At 40.3% G+C, this 16,452-nt stretch overlaps 1 protein-coding gene across 5 annotated transcripts in view; it reads right to left on the bottom strand.

Annotated features, from left to right (window-relative positions):
• Positions 1 to 16,452, bottom strand: part of xpo7 (exportin 7) — a 78,701-nt gene that overhangs the window by 49,884 nt on the left and 12,365 nt on the right. For 3 of the 5 annotated variants that reach the window (XM_072912070.1, XM_072912072.1, XM_072912071.1), the window contains exons 2-7: positions 13,233 to 13,379; positions 7,054 to 7,147; positions 6,674 to 6,966; positions 6,492 to 6,596; positions 2,343 to 2,508; positions 2,194 to 2,267 (exon numbers count right to left, since the gene is read on the bottom strand). In XM_072912070.1, the coding sequence (XP_072768171.1) occupies positions 2,194 to 2,267; positions 2,343 to 2,508; positions 6,492 to 6,596; positions 6,674 to 6,966; positions 7,054 to 7,147; positions 13,233 to 13,379 (879 nt within the window). The remainder of the gene's footprint in view (positions 1 to 2,193; positions 2,268 to 2,342; positions 2,509 to 6,491; positions 6,597 to 6,673; positions 6,967 to 7,053; positions 7,148 to 13,232; positions 13,380 to 16,452) is intronic. The other 2 variants (XM_072912074.1, XM_072912073.1) reach the window with 2 other exon arrangements.

Genomic DNA, 16,452 nt, shown 5'->3' with positions numbered 1-16,452 from the left:
AATGGAAGGTAAATAAAAGTTAAAAAGTAATATAGAAGGTAAAGGCGGTAAATTAAAGTTAAAGAAGGTAAAGGCAGTAAAGGTAAATAGAAGGTAGAAGAAGTAAATAGATAAAAGAAGGTGACAAAATGCACATAAAAAGGTATATAAAGGAATAGAGAAGGTCAAATGATGTATGTAAAAGGGTAAATAAATGGTTAAAGAAGAAATAAAGAAGGTTAAATAGACGGTAAAACATGGTCAAAAAAGGTCGAGGAAAGTAAATATAGGGTAAAAAAAAACACTTAAAAGGTAAATAGAAGGTAAATAAAAGGTTAAAAAAAATATAAAAAGGTAAAAAGAGGTAAAAGACAGTCAAAGAAGGTAAATAGAAGGTAACGCAGATCATGGCAAGTACAAAAATCTTTATTTCAACTAATTTACCTTAAATACACAAGACGATAAAGTAGGGCTGGGCGATATGGCCTTTTTTTAATATCGCGATATTTTAAGGCCATATCACGATACACGATATATATCTCGATATTTTGCCTTAGCTTTGAAGTGAAGTGAAGTGAAGTGAATTATATTTATATAGCGCTTTTTCTCGAGTGACTCAAAGCGCTTTACATTGTGAAACCCAATATCTAAGTTACATTTAAACCAGTGTGGGTGGCACTGGGAGCAGGTGGGTAAAGTGTCTTGCCCAAGGACACAACGGCAGTGACTAGGATGGCGGAAGTGGGGATCGAACCTGCAACCCTCAAGTTGCTAGCACGGCCGCTCTACCAACCGAGCTATACCGTACCTAATGAATGAACACTTGATGCATACAATCACAGCAGTATGATGATTCTATGTGTCTACATTAAAACATTATTCTTCATACTGCATTAATATATGCTCATTTTAAACTTTCATGCAGAGAAGGAAATCACAACTAAAAAAAGTCACAATTTTTTTCATACGGTGTTGATCTGGAAATGTTTGCCTCGGCATTTTGATGGTGTGGGCGTGTGGCACTGAACAGAGATGTTGACATGCGGAGTAAGCACTCTTCATTCTCTAGCAGGTGACTTTTCAAATGATGCTACATATTAGCAGTAATGCTACTTTTTATAGCAACGCTTTTGCCCCACACTTGACAAATTACGGTTGTCTGTTCGACATATTCCCACTTGAAGCCAAACCACCGCCAGACGATGGACCCCCTGCTGTTTTTTGGGGGAATTAATTCTTCCTTCAATTGTTACCAGATTCGCACCTTCTTTCTCTCGTATTACCACTCGCACGGCTGCGCTCGCATCACAGCTAACGTTAGCCATGCTGCTAACGTGGGCGTATACGTATGTGACGTATGACGCGACAATATGTGACGTATGTAGAAGGTGCGCTTGTCTGTCTGTGAGAAGGAGACACAGGAAAGAGCGAGGAGAGCCTGTAGTGTAATGCCAGCAGCTAAAAGCAACTGCGTGAGAACGTATACCGTATTTTTCGGAGTATAAGACGCACCAGAGTATAAGTCGCACCTACCGAAAATGCATAATAAAGAAGGAAAAAAATATATATAAGTCGCATTTTTTGGGGAAATTTATTTGATGAAACCCAACACCAAGAATAGACATTTGAAAGGCAATTTAAAATAAATAAAGAATAGTGAACAACAGGCTAAATAAGTGTACGTTTTATGAGGCATAAATAACCAACTGAGAACGTGCCTGATATGTTAACGTAACATATTATGGTAAGAGTCATTCAAATAACTATAACATATAGAACATGCAATATGTTTACCAAACTCCTAATTGCTAAATCCCATGAAATCTTATAAGTCTAGTCTCTTACGTGAATGAGATAAATAATATTATTTGATATTTTATGGTATTATGTTAATAATTTCACACATAAGTCGCACCCCCGGCCAAACTACGAAAAAAACTGCGACTTATAGTCCGAAAAATACGGTACTCGCATATCATGATAGTCATTTTCTATATCGCACAGAGACAAACCCGCGATATATCGAGTATATCAATATATCGCCCAGCCCTACTATAAAGTGTGTTTTATCCAATTTAATCGAACAAACTAATCGATCGATACCCGATTTTTAAAATAATCAATAGCTGCAGCCCTGATAGCAATTGTACATTGATACAAGCGTAGCAGTAACACAAAGGCAACCTGTATTGGGTTAAAGGTTATGTGACTCACCAATGGGGAGAGCGATGGCGGTATGGAATGATACAAGTTGAAAAAGAGCTGCAGGGTGGAAGAGTCCAGGAACGCTGCAGGGGTGAAACAGGAAGTCACTAACTGTTTGCCATGAAGCGTGCTGGACTTTACGTAGGCCAACAGATCACCTGATCGCCACGACGTGGGGATCTGCACGGTGCAGAGGTCGTCTGAGGACTCGTCGGTGGACGTCCCGATGAAGTCGTAGTTGAGGCAGTTGTAGCTCAGCTTGAGCAGCTGCATTAGGAGGCCATGCTGGGACTCATCATTCAGGTTGAGGTTCTTCCCAGACGCCTGAACGAGACAAAAGCAGCACTTAAAGGGGAACATTATCACAATTTCAGAATTGTTAAAACCATTAAAAATCAGTTCTCAGTGGCTTATTATATTTTTCGAAGTTTTTTTCAAAATTTTACCCATCACGCAATATCCCTAAAAAAAAGCTTCAAAGTGCCTGATTTTAACCACCCGTCCATTTTCCTGTGACGTCACATAGTGAAGCCAACACAAACAAACATGGCGGAAAGAACAGCAAGCTATAGCGACATTAGCTCGGATTCAGACTCGGATTTCAGCGGTTTAAGCGATTCAACAGATTACGAATGTATTGAAACGGATGGTTGTAGTGTGGAGGCAGGTAGCGAAAACGAAATTGAAGAAGAAACTGAAGCTATTGAGCCATATCGGTTTGAACCGTATGCAAGCGAAACCGACGAAAACGACACGACAGCCAGCGACACGGGAGAAAGCGAGGACGAATTCGGCGATCGCCTTCTAACCAACGATTGGTATGTGTTTGTTTGGCATTAAAGGAAACTAACAACTATGAACTAGGTTTACAGCATATGAAATACATTTGGCAACAACATGCACTTTGAGAGTGCAGACAGCCCAATTTTCATCAATTAATATATTCTGCAGACATACCCTCATGTCAGCAGGCCAGGGAAGCTAGGGTCGATATTCTTCTCTTGATCATCTTGGGACGGTGTGAGCCAAGACATCCAGGGGGGTTTAGCTCGCTCGTCTGCGGGAACAAACTGCCGCCATTGCTTGCCGTGCTACCGAGGGTCCTTTGTCCCTGAATTGCTCACACACTCCGGCAGATTCAATGGGGGTCTGGCGGCAGATTTCTTTGACTTTATCGTTGGAAATGCATCTGCTTTGAGTGTCGCAGGATATCCACACATTCTTGCCATCTCTGTCGTAGCATAGCATTTGTCGGTAAAGTGTGCGGAACAAACGTCCAATTTCTTGCCACTTTCGCATCTTTGGGCCACTGGTGCAACTTGAATCCGTCCCTGTTCGTGTTGTTACACCCTCCGACAACACACCGACGAGGCATGATGTCTCCAAGGTACGGAAAACAGTCGAAAAAACGGAAAATAACAGAGCTGTTTTGACCCGGTGTGTGAGAAAATGGTGGATTGCTTCCCGATGCGACGTGACGTTGTGACGTCATTGCTCCGAGAGCGAATATTTAATTCGCCAAAATTCACCCATTTAGAGTTCGGAAATCGGTTAAAAAAAAAAAAGGTCTATTTTCTGCAAAATCAAGGTATATATTGACGCTTACATAGGTCTGGTGATAATGTTCCCCTTTAAACAGTCTGGAGACCAACGTTAGCGCTGGCTTTGAAGAGCTCCTTAGCTGGGAGTAACAACAGGAAAATTCTGTATCACGGTTATCGTGACCATTATTATTGCTGGATTGTTGCAAGTGCTCAAAAAGTACATATACATTGAAATCTTGTGATCTATTGGCGTCAGTGAGTTCATCAAAGTGCAGTTATCAATCAAGATTTTTTGATCATTTAAAGTAGCAATACGGGAGTTTTATCATTAATAACCTTTATTGTTACGTTACATCCCTAGCTGGTAGGATAGTAGGAATTCTCAATCCCAACAAAGAAATTTACTTAAAAAAAAGGCTCCAACATAAGTAAAGTAAAGCTCAACTCTTCCTAAAATGCACTAGCTGAATGCTAATATATATTGGCTTTGCTATTGACATGCTACCGATTAGCATTACCCGGTAGCAATTTTACATGGCGATTTCAACACCTCCAAATTTGCTAATGAAAACTACAACTGAGTTGCACCTTACAAGCAAATACCTTGTGCATAATAAGTAGGGCTGCGAATCTTTGGGTGTCCCACGATTCGATTCAATATCGATTCTTGGGGTCACAAGTCGATTATAAATCGATTTTTTTCCGATTCAACGCGATTCAAAACAATTCTCTATTCATTCAATACATAGGATTTCAGCAGGATCTACCCCAGTCTGCTGACATGCAAGCAGAGTAGTAGATTTTTCTAAAAAGCTTTTATAATTGTAAAGGACAATGTTTTATCAACTGATTGCAATAATGTACATTTGTTTTAACTATTAAATGAACCAAAAATATGACTTATTGTCTCTTTGTGAAAATAATGGACACAGTGTGTTGTCAAGTTTATGAGATGCGATGCAAGTGTAAGTCAATGTGACACTTTTTATTTTTATTTTTTGTAAATGTCTAATGACAATGTCAATGAGGGATTTCTAATCACTGCTTTGTTGAAATTGTTACTAATATTGATACTGTTGTTGATAATATTCATTTTTGTTTCACTACTTTTGGATTGTTCTGTGTCATGTTTGTGTCTCCTCTCAATTGCTCTGTTTATTGCTGTTCTGAGTATTGCTTGGTCAGGTTTGGTTTTGGAACTGGATTGCATTGTTATGGTATTGCTGTGTATTGGTTTGTTGGATTGATTAATAAAAGTAAAAAAAAATAAAATAAAAAAAAATAAAAAAAATCGATTTTTGAAAAATGAGAATCGATACTGAATCGTACAACGTGAGAATGGCGATTTGAATTCGAATCGATTTTTCCCTCACAACCCTAATAATAAGTATAATACTTACAGTATTAACACTTTGTAGGGCGCAACAGAAAGCAAAACTTGAACTGACCAACACAAACGATAAACTATTGTCATTTCACATCTTGGACTTGCAACTGTAATTAGTGTCATGCCAAAAATGTGATAAAGAAACAAGATCTAACAAGTGAACAGCAGTTACCGTATTTTCCGCACTATTAGCCGCACCTAAAAACCACAAATTTACTCAAAAGCTGACAGTGCGGCTTATAACCCGGTGCGCTTTATATATGGATTAATATTAAGATTCATTTTCATAAAGTTTCGGTCTCGCAACTACGGTAAACAGCCGCCATCTTTTTTCCCCGTAGAAGAGGAAGTGCTTCTTCTTCTACGCAAGCAACCGCCAAGGTAAGCACCCGCCCCCATAGAACAGGAAGCGCTTCTTCTTCTACTGTAAGCAACCACCCGCCCGCGTAGAAGAAGAAGAAGAAGCGCGCGGATATTACGTTTAATTTCCTTTGTGTGTTTACATCTGTAAAGACCACAAAATGGCTCCTACTAAGCGACAGGTTTCCGGTTCATGAAAAGACGCAATCTCTCCATCCGCACACGGACTACTATTTCACAGCAACTGCCTAAAGACTTTCAAGAAAAGCTGGCTACTTTCCGTGCATATTGTAAAAACAAGATAGCTGAAAAAAAGATCCGGCCAGAGAACATTATCAACATGGACGAGATTCCACTAACCGCACTGTGGATACAACGGGAGCACGTACGGTGAATATTCGCACCACAGGGAATGAGAAGTCATCCTTCACTGTGGTTCTAGCTTGCCATGCTAATGGCCAGAAACTTCCACCCATGGTGATATTCAAAAGGAAGACCTTGCCAAAAGAGACCTTTCCAGCCGGCGTCATCATAAAAGCTAACTCGAAGAGATGGATGGATGAAGAAGAAAAAGAAAAAGATGAGCGAGTGGTTAAAGTAAGTTTACGCGAAGAGGCCGGGTGGCTTTTTTCACGCAGCTCCGTCCATGTTGATATACGACTCCATGTGCGCCCACATCACGCTGGTTTTTAATATATTATTAATATATTATTAAAGTTTGACTGACCTATCTGACTGTTTTTTTGACATTCCTTTAGCGCAGTTAGATGCGGCTTATAACACGGGGCGGCTTATAGGTGGACAAAGTTTTGAAATATGCCGTTCATTGAAGGCGCAGCTTATAACCCAGGGCGGCTTATGGTGCGGAAAATACGGTACTCATCCCTAGGATATAGTCCACTAAAAGTCCCGTCATAATAGTATAACTTTTTCAAGTAAAATTCTGACTTTTCTCGCAACAAACTTCCTTATTTCACACTGATCACACAAGAAACTCCTGATTTACTTGGACTTACCTGTTTGAGGAGGTTGCAGGAGAGCGTGAAGATGTCAAAGAGGGAGGAGTCTCGGAAGGACGACGCTATCTTTCTGTGTTTGGTCAGCGGGTGCGTCGTGTCCGCCTGTAGAAACGAGGCACGGCAGTGGCCGATTTGCGCGTGCGGCGTTGAGCGAGGTTCGGCGAGGACGGCGCCCTTACCTGGTTGATCTCGTTGGTCAACTGGGAGAGGATGGTGACGCCGATGATGCAGTGCTCCACGCTGTCCTGTAAACACAGGGGGGGTGTCACTTTGCACAGGTGTACCCCGCTCCCGCCCGGACGCACCTGTAGGAAGCGCGTCACGTCAGCGATGACATTCCTGAAGACGTAGTCGTCCTTCTGAGAGTCGAACCAGCCCAGCTTGGTGATCCTGGCGTACAGCTGGATGAGTGCCTGCGTCACGAAGGCGGCCAACTTGGGCCGCGTGGCCAGGTAGTTCAGCACATAGTTCCCTGCGGTGACGTCGCACACATCAAATCGCCTGTGTGGCTGTCTCCAAGCCCCGCCCCCCTCTCCCCCAAACACAAAGGCACACTCACGGATGTCGATGCGTTGTTCGAGAGGCAATGGGTTGCTGGTCCGAGACACCAGTTTGGACAAGCATGTGGCGGCCAGCAGCTGAGAGTACGACGACTGCGGACACAAACGCTCATCAAACCTCCACATACCTGCCAACTTTTGAAATCAGAAAAACCTAGTAGCCAGGGTCCAGGGGCCACAGGCCCCGGTAGGTCCAGGACAAAGTCCTGGTGGGGGGTTCAGCTTCGCCCCCCGACGCAAAATGATTATTAGCATTCAGACAGGTTAAAATGTTGCTAAAACCATCACTTTTCTATCAGTCACAGTGACTTTTCAAAACAAAAATATTACAGCAAAAATCATATGGGTTGATTGACATGTTTATTCTGTAAGCTATCTTCAATAGTTTGAAATTATTTTGACAGTTAATGCCAGTTATCCTGTCAACCTTTCACAAGACTTCAATTTGTTAATTGAAAGTATAAACACTTTTTACAGTAAACAAATGGTAAAACAGTACTAAACAATTCCATTAAAAAACAAATTGGTGTCATTAACTTTCTGTCCAAGCTTGTATAATCTACTGCCTTGTTCAATTGTAAAAAATATTCTGTGCCTAAAATTCACATTTCTATCACAATGATCATACTGTAAACATGGTAAGCTAACTTCATTAAAATTAATAGTCCTGTCAATAGCATGGAATTACAATTCAAATGTAGTTTTTTTGTAAGCCTTTCAAAAGAATTCAAAATATGAAAAATTAATGAAAATTAATTGAAGCCATCAGACACTTGAAAAGTGGCACATCACATCTCTAATGTAATCATTTGAACTTTTCAACAGAAATAGCACTGCAAAAATATTAAGGACATACTTCTGTATTTTGGTAGTTATGCTGTCAACATTTAACAAGATTTCTTCAACTTGGACTTGAAAGCATAAATAGTATAAACACTTTTAACAGTATAACAGTACTAAACAATTCCAATAGATAACATTGGTGTCATTACCTTTTTGTGGCTAAAATCCAAATGTATTCTATCAGATTGATCATACTGCAAAAATGATATAGTAACTTTATGATAAGTTTACTTGAAGTGGCATAAAACACTGAAAGTGATTGTTCCTATAACCCCTTTGTTTCAAATGTTTGTTCCACTTCTGGCAGTCGGGCACCAGCATACCGTCTTTGACAACTTGAAGTGGCATAAAACACTGACAGTGATTGTTCCTATAACCCCTTTGTTTTAAATGTTTTATGCCACATCAAGTTGTCAAAGACGTGCTGTGAATTACAGCCGACAGGATTGCGCACCAAACACGAAGCAAGGCCAAAGCGCATGCATGGTGCAGGAGAACAAAGGACTTCTTTCATTTAAGGTTTGTGATAAACCATCAAACTCATTCGTTAAAAGGACTCTATAGTAATATAAAGTGAGTTTTTCTGGACATTATCATGCAAGAAAAGTTTATTTTTGGGACCGCGATCACCGCGTAATGATTTTTAAATGTTGCATTACAAACATTTAACTGTCCCATGTGATCAGCCAGTGCGATTGGAAGTCCATGCTCAATTATTGCCTCCGTAAATAAAACTTCGGCATTCATCACATCCAAAGAATCTGTTTGGGCGACGAAAAACGTTGAAAGTTTTCCACTTGTATCGCTAGCAACGGCATTAGACTTGTGTTTTTTTGTCCCAACGTGGTCTTTTACATCGCTAATTCCTCCGTGTCCGATCGAAAAATCTTGTCTGCACAAGGTGCAATTCGCGTAGTTTTCACCCTTTTTGGAACGGATAATTATTCCCGGATAGGCTTTTGAATATTCTTCACGGAATGACTGCAGTTTTCTTTTCGGTTTAAGACTCGTTTGCGATTTTTCTCCGGCTGATTCCATGATCGTTCGCTCGTTTGGAAACAATGGCAACTGGTGCCTCGTGCTTGGCAGCGGTGCTATAAATAGCCTCGCGCATGGCATTCGGAATGGCTCGATAGGAAGTTACGGGAAGCAGTGTCGATTGTCATTGTTGTTACGCGATTTCGTGAATAAAACTTTTTAAAAAAAAATTGTTTTTAATTAATGAAAAACCGTATTTTTTATCACTGCAACCGTAACCCGGAATAGGTTGATGAAAACCGTACTAATTACGAGAAAACCGGAGTAGTTGGCAGGTATGCCTCCACAAATATAAAAATAGTGCAGGGCAGCATGATTTTAAGGAAAAAATTAATTGCGATTTTCCTCTTCAAAATTGCGATTCAATATGCGAGTTTCCTATTTTTTAGATATAAATGCATAAAAATGCGGAAAAAAAGTGTTACTATGGACTGGACTCTCACACTATTATGTTAGATCCACTATGGACTGGACTCTCACACTATTATGTTAGATCCACTATGGACTGGACTCTCACAATATTATCTAGATCCACTCGACGTCCATTGCACCGGACGCCCGGGGGGGTTGTAGCCCATACGTTACTCTTAGACTGTCAATCAGCACATACATTAAAACAATATACAATAATTTACTGAAAAAATATATTTGGCTTTATGCAGAAAGACCATCATGCTCTTAAACACAATAATTTGCCGATATAAAGTATACAATTATGATGTAATGTGATAATATTAATAATGATGCAAGTAACCATTTATTTGGCATTACTGTAGAATTATTTAGCATTGTACTGTAAATGGAAGGTATATAACTGTTATCCTGAATGAATAAAAAAATAAATAAAATGGTCATATTTCTGTAAGCAAAAATGTAACTTAAATAAATATTGAACCTCTGAAAGTGCATTTTTTTCCCCAGTTGAAAAAAACGAGGTCAGACGTTATCTTTTTTTTTTTTTTTGCCATCACACCACCCTCATGCGGGGTTTCCCCTTAATGTAACTGATGGTGGTGCACCGTCACGGCAAAATTGTAGCCACACCTTGTAGAAGACAAATCCAACTGGAGCAGCGCAAAGCTAGAGTGACATCATGCTTGCTGCAGCTCGCTTTTCGTCACGGACATCGAGGGACAGAAGAAAAGTCTCTAAACACGAGTACATTCTATAATAACACCAGAATAAGATGCTACATTTTTTCAAAACAAATTAAAATAGCATAATATATTGTAGCACCCAGAAGAAATCACACTAAGTATGACGCTATTAGGCATGGACGGTGTTTGCAAAAAGGGGAAAAACTAAAAACGAACCACGCGAATATAAAACAGAGAAAATCATATCATAGCAAATTATGCAAATTACTCAATGACGTCAATGAGTCTCTAAACACAAGTACATTTTAGAACGCCGGAAGAAGATTCTAGATTTGTAGCTAGTTCAGGGGTCAGCAACCCGCGGCTCTAGAGCTCTCTGGAGCTTTTTAAATAATGCATGAAAAATGGAAAAAGATGAGGGGGAAAAAAATTATTTTTTGTTTTAATATGGTTTCTGTAGGAGGACAAACATGACACAAGCCTCCCTAATTGTTACAAAGCACACTGTTTATATTAAACATGCTTCACTGATTCGAGTATTTGGCGAGCGCCGTTTTGTCCTACTCATTTTGGCGGTCCTTGAACTCACCGTAGTTTGTTTACATTAGAGATGCGCGGTTTGCGGACACAACCGCGGAGTCCGCGGATTATCCGCGGTTCGGGCGGATGAAATTAAAAAAAATTAGATTTTATCCGCGGGTCGGGTCGGGCGGTTGAAATAAAAAAGAATTAGATTTTAAATAGATTCAGGCGGGTGGCAGTTAAACCAATTCGGAAATATATATACATAGTTAAATGTTGTTACCCACATACGAAAAACAAGCAGGCACCTGCAGCATATGCCACAACAGAAGAAGAAAAAAAAAAAGAGATGGACACTTTTACGGAGCGGAGAAGGGACGCCTCGCCGGGGTCCGGGACCGAGGCCCCTTCCCCCGAGAGGGCCCCACCGGGAGCCGTAGCTGAGGTGATCCGCGAGAAGGGCCCGACGCACGTCCAGGGTCACCACCGCGCCCACCGCACGACACCCCGCCTCGTCCGCCGCGGCCGGCGTCACGCGCAGCAGGTAAACAGCTTACCTGCCCGCCACCCCCGTGGCCGGGGGCTCGTAACAGGGGTCACTCCGCGCGCTCCGCCCGCGCAGCTTACCTGCCCGCCACCCCCGTGGCCGGGGGATCGTAACAGGGGTCACTCCACGCGCTCCGCCCGCGCAGCTTACCTGCCCCCCACCCCCGTTGCCGGGGGCGCGTAACAGGGGTCACTCCGCGCGCAGTGCGCTCACGAAAGGGGTGGGGCAAGCAGAACTGGCGCTGCGGGATGAACCGAACGCCGGGTTAAGGCGCCCAATGCCGACGCTCATCATACCCCAGAAAAGGTGTTGGTTGATATAGACAGCAGGACGGTGGCCATGGAAGTCGGAACCCGCTAAGGAGTGTGTAACAACCCACCTGCCGAATCAACTAGCCCTGAAAATGGATGGCGCTGGAGCGTCGGGCCCATATCCGGCCGTCGCCGGCAGCGAGAGCCGCTAGGGCTAGGCCGCGACGAGTAGGATGGGCGCCGCGGTGCGCGCTGAAGCCTCGGGCGCGAGGGACATCGCACCTCCACGCGCTGGGAGGTGCGCTCAGCGCGACTCCCAGATGATTGCTGCATTGGATCAGTCGCCTTTCTTTAACAGGCAAAAGCTTTATAACCTCACTAATGCCTTGCATCGTCTATATTAGATATATAACAACGGGCGGGTGCGGTGTTGATTAAATGTTAATTCGGGTGGATGCGGATGGTTGACGACTTTTGTCATGCGGTTGCGGATGAAATAATTGCCTATCCGCGCATCTCTAGTTTACATGTATAACTTTCTCCGACTTTCTAGGACGTGTTTTATGCCACTTCTTTTTCTGTCTCATTTTGTCCACCAAACTTTTAACGTTGTGCATGAATCCACAAAGGTTAGTTTTGTTGATGTTATTGACTTGTGTGGAGTGCTAATCAGACATATTTGGTCACTGCATGACTAAGCTAATCGATGCCAACATGCTATTTAGGCTAGCTATATGTACATATTGCATCATTATGCCTCATTTGTAGCTATATTTGAGCTCATTTACTTTCCTTTAAGTCCTCTTAATTCAATTTATATCTCATGACACACTATCTGTATGTAATATGGCTTTTAATTTTTTGCGGCTCCAGACAGATTTGTTTTTGTATTTTTGGTCCAATATGGCTCTTTCAACATTTTGGGTTGCCAACCCCTGAGCTAGTTGTTTAATAAAAAAAAGTCATTAAAAGTCTCTAGACACTTAAAAAAAATCTCCACAAAGTACATTGTACAATAATCAGCACCAATTGAAAATATGGCAAAATCATTCAAAAATGGGTTATAACTAATTAATAGGAACATATGTTTTTAAATGTATGTATACATTCTTCGAGCCTTTTTAAAGAAATATAATTATTATTCAACGACATCATGTGACCAAGCCCATAACTACGCCCCTGACCACGCTACCACAGGTATGTTGGCAGGAGGGTAAACTCTGAAGCATTTTGTGATGCCTTTAAAAAAAGCTGCACACAGAAATATTATTGGATTATTGATTAATTACTGTCATTTATAGCATTCTAATAGACTCAATACATAAAATTCTTAACATTTTAGCTGTCTACGAAATTGTACGTTTAATTTTTTTATGATACCGGCGCATCGGTGACTAGTGTTTAGTGTGCGATCGACGTTTGTTATTGTGCATTTCTTCCTTGCATTGCAAATTGACGCTGCTTTAAGAAGTACTTGAGTTGATTTAAACAAAGTTTAGCTGGTGGCTAAAATGAGAGTTCAATCAATTTTTCACACAACTTTGTCTCACGCTCGTTAGCTGACGAGCAAGGTGGCAAGCTAACAATCTTACAGAGTTCAAATCGCATCCTCCAGATGTCCAACATTTCTTCGCTTGAAATGCTCCCGCATCACGAATATATTTGTCGGTGACAAATTGCATTCTACATTGCAATATGATTATTGCACACTCGTGATGACCATGCTTAAATGATATACTGTGCAGCCTTACTGTCCAAAAGTCCTAAAAGGACCCAGACCCGGAAGTCAACTTTTAGTCCTTTCTAGTGGCAGTACTTTCATGGTGTTGGACGGCAGTCCAGAAAACTCCTTGTGTGTGTGTTGGTGTGCTACTACTCACACTTCCTCTTTCCAGCAGCAGCTGACACTTGCTGAGGCAGTCTGGACTGTTGGTGAACTCCACCAGGGCCTTCTCAGCCTGGTGCCGCACGGTGGTGTCCGTGGTCTCATACAGCTGCTTGCACAGGATCTCTAGCTGGGCGAGGCCCTTATCAATGACAAACACACAAGCGGCGAGGATGAGTGTGTGTTTCGTTGGCGCTCACACACCGAAACATATCAGCACTTAAGTGATGCGCGGTAAATCCTTGACTCCATGATAAGACACTATAAAGTGCCGAGTCACCCAGAGACAGCCAAGATGGCGACGCCAGTTGAAAGGTCAGCTGGTGGTGAAAAAAATCACACACACACACACACACACACACACACACACACGTACAAAAACAAGTGTCGGCGGGACAAGAAATTCTGTTGAGCCCTGATGAAATGGCACCGCCACGTTTGATGAGGCGATCAACAAGTTACACTTCAAGTTAAACATTACAAAAGGCACAAAAAGTGAACTCTCTGTGTGGGTTGAGTGTATTTACACATTCATCAACAACACCCAGTCCACCAGTCACGTGACCATTCATTCATTAAATTTGGTTAAAAAAAGTTAAAAATATTTTTAAAAAATTAAAAAAAAATTTAAAAATTTAAAAAAAATTTAAAAAAAATTAAAATTTTTTAAAAACAATTAAAAATTTAGAAATAAAATATTTTTTTTTGAAAAAATTTAAAAAAATAGAATTTTTTAAAAAAAAAATCAAAAATTCAAAAATTTTTACAAAAATTCAAAAAAAAAAAATTCAAAAAGTTAAAAAAAATTAAAAAATTCAAAAAAAAGTGTTTGAAGTTAAAACATGATTTTCAAGGTAAAAAATGATTTTCAAGGTAAAAAAAAATTTTCAAGGTACATTTTTTTTTTCAAGGTTAAAAATGATTTTCAAGGTAAACAAATGATTTTCAAGGTAAAAAAAAATTTCAAGGTAAATTTTTTTTTTCAAGGTAAAACATTTTTTTCAAGGTAAAAAATCATTTTCAAGGTAAAAAAAAATTTTCACGGTAAATTTTTTTTTTCAAGGGTAAAAATGATTTTCAAGGTAAAAAATGATTTTCAATTTTTTTTAATTTTTTAAAAATGTTTTTAAATTTTTAAATTTTTTTAAATTTTTTAACTTTTTAAAAAATGTTTTAACTTTTTTAAATTTTTTTAAAACAATTTTAAACAACTTAAAAAATTTTGATTTTTTTTTTAAACAATTTTAACAATTACAATTTTTTTTTTAGGGTTAGGGTAAAAAAAAAATATTTTAATTAAAAAAAGTTAAAAAAAAGTTTTAAAAAAAGTTTAAAATATTTTAAAAAATATATATATATTTAAAAAAAAAAAAAAAAAAATTTAAACAAATTTAAAAATAAAATAAAAATTTTTGAAAAAATTTAAATTTTTTAGAATTTTTTTAAAAAAGTAAAAAAATTGAAAAATTTTAGATACGACTTTAAGGTTTTACAACTTACGTATAAAATACTTAACGGTCTAGCTCCATCCTATCTTGCTGATTGTATTGTACCATATGTCCCAGCAAGAAATCTGCGTTCAAAAAACTCCGGCTCATTAGTGATTCCCAGAGCCCCCAAAAAAAATCTGCGGGCTATACAGCGTTTTCTATTGGGGCTCTAGTACTCTGGAATGCCCTCCCGGTAACAGTTAGCGATGCTACCTCAGTAGAAGCATCTGGGTGTTGTTGATAAATGTGTGAATACACTCAACCCACACAGGGGGTTCACTTTTTAAGTTAAAAAGTTAAAGTACCAATGATTGTCAAACACACACTAGGTGTGGCGAAATTATTAAAACTTCTTAAAACTCATTTGTATACTCTAGCCTTTAAATAGACCCCCCTTTTAGACCAGTTGATCTGCCGTCTCTTTTCTGCTCTGCCGTCTCTTTTCTGCTCTGCCCACCTCTCCTGCGTGGAGAGGCTATTAGGCGACCACAGTTGACGCGCTAGCTGTTCAAAGTCAGGACCCGGGGTGGACTACTCATCTGTGCATCAGTTTGGGACGTCTCTGCGCTGCTGACTTGTCTCCACTCAAGATGATCTCCTGCTGGCCCCACTATGGACTGGACTCTCACTATTATGTTAGATCCACTATGGACTGGACTGTCACTATTATGTTAGATCCACTATGGACTGGACTCTCACTATTATGTTAGATCCACTATGGACTGGACTCTCACTATTATGTTAGATCCACTATGGACTGGACTCACACTATTATGTTAGATCCACTATGGACTGGACTCACACTATTATGTTAGATCCACTATGGACTGGACTCTCACAATATTATGTTAGATCCACTATGGACTGGACTCTCACATTATTATGTTATATCCACTATGGACTGGACTCTCACAAAATTATCTAGATCCACTCAACGTCCATTGCACCGGACGCCCGGTACCCTCCAAGGTTTCTCATTGTAGCCCATTGGGTTGAGTTTTTCCTTGCCCTGATGAGGGATCTGAGCAGAGGATGTTGTCGTGGCTTGTGCAGCCCTTTGAGACACTTGTGATTTAGGGCTATATAAGTAAACTTTGATTGATTGATATTTATCTGTACTGTAATCTATGTATTTATATCTGCACCTTATTGCTGCTTTATCCTGCACTACAACCAGCCAATGCAAAAAAATGTCGTTCTTATCTGTACTGTAAAGTTCAAATTTGAATGACGTCTAAATCTAAGTCTCTAAACGGCGATCAACAAGTTACACTTCAAGTTAAACATTACATAAGGCACAAAATTAGAGTGTCCGCCCTGAGATCGGTAGGTCGTGAGTTCAAACCCCGGCCGAGTCATACCAAAGACTATAAAAATGGGAGCCATTACCTCCCTGCTTGGCACTCAGCATCAAGGGTTGGAATTGGGGGTTAAATCACCAAAAATGATTCCCGGGCGCGGGCACCGATGCTGCTCACTGCTCCCCTCACCTCCCAGGGGGTGATCAAGGATTATGGGTCAAATGCAGAGAATCATTTCGCCACACCTAGTGTGTGTGTGACAATTAGGGATGATGTTCGTTAAGAATTTATCGAGTTCGAGCCCATTATCGAATTCTATAATCGAACCGATTCCTTATGGAATCCAGATAGGTTGTTGTGTGTGCACTGAGTTCCAAAAGCCATAGATGTTATGTGACTGGGCCGGCACGCTGTTTATATGGAG

Source organism: Nerophis lumbriciformis, linkage group LG32, assembly GCF_033978685.3.
Source record: "Nerophis lumbriciformis linkage group LG32, RoL_Nlum_v2.1, whole genome shotgun sequence".
NCBI lineage: Eukaryota > Metazoa > Chordata > Actinopteri > Syngnathiformes > Syngnathidae > Nerophis > Nerophis lumbriciformis.
The sequence above is the reverse complement of the archived record's forward strand: the minus strand, read 5'-3'. Positions and strand labels throughout refer to the sequence as shown.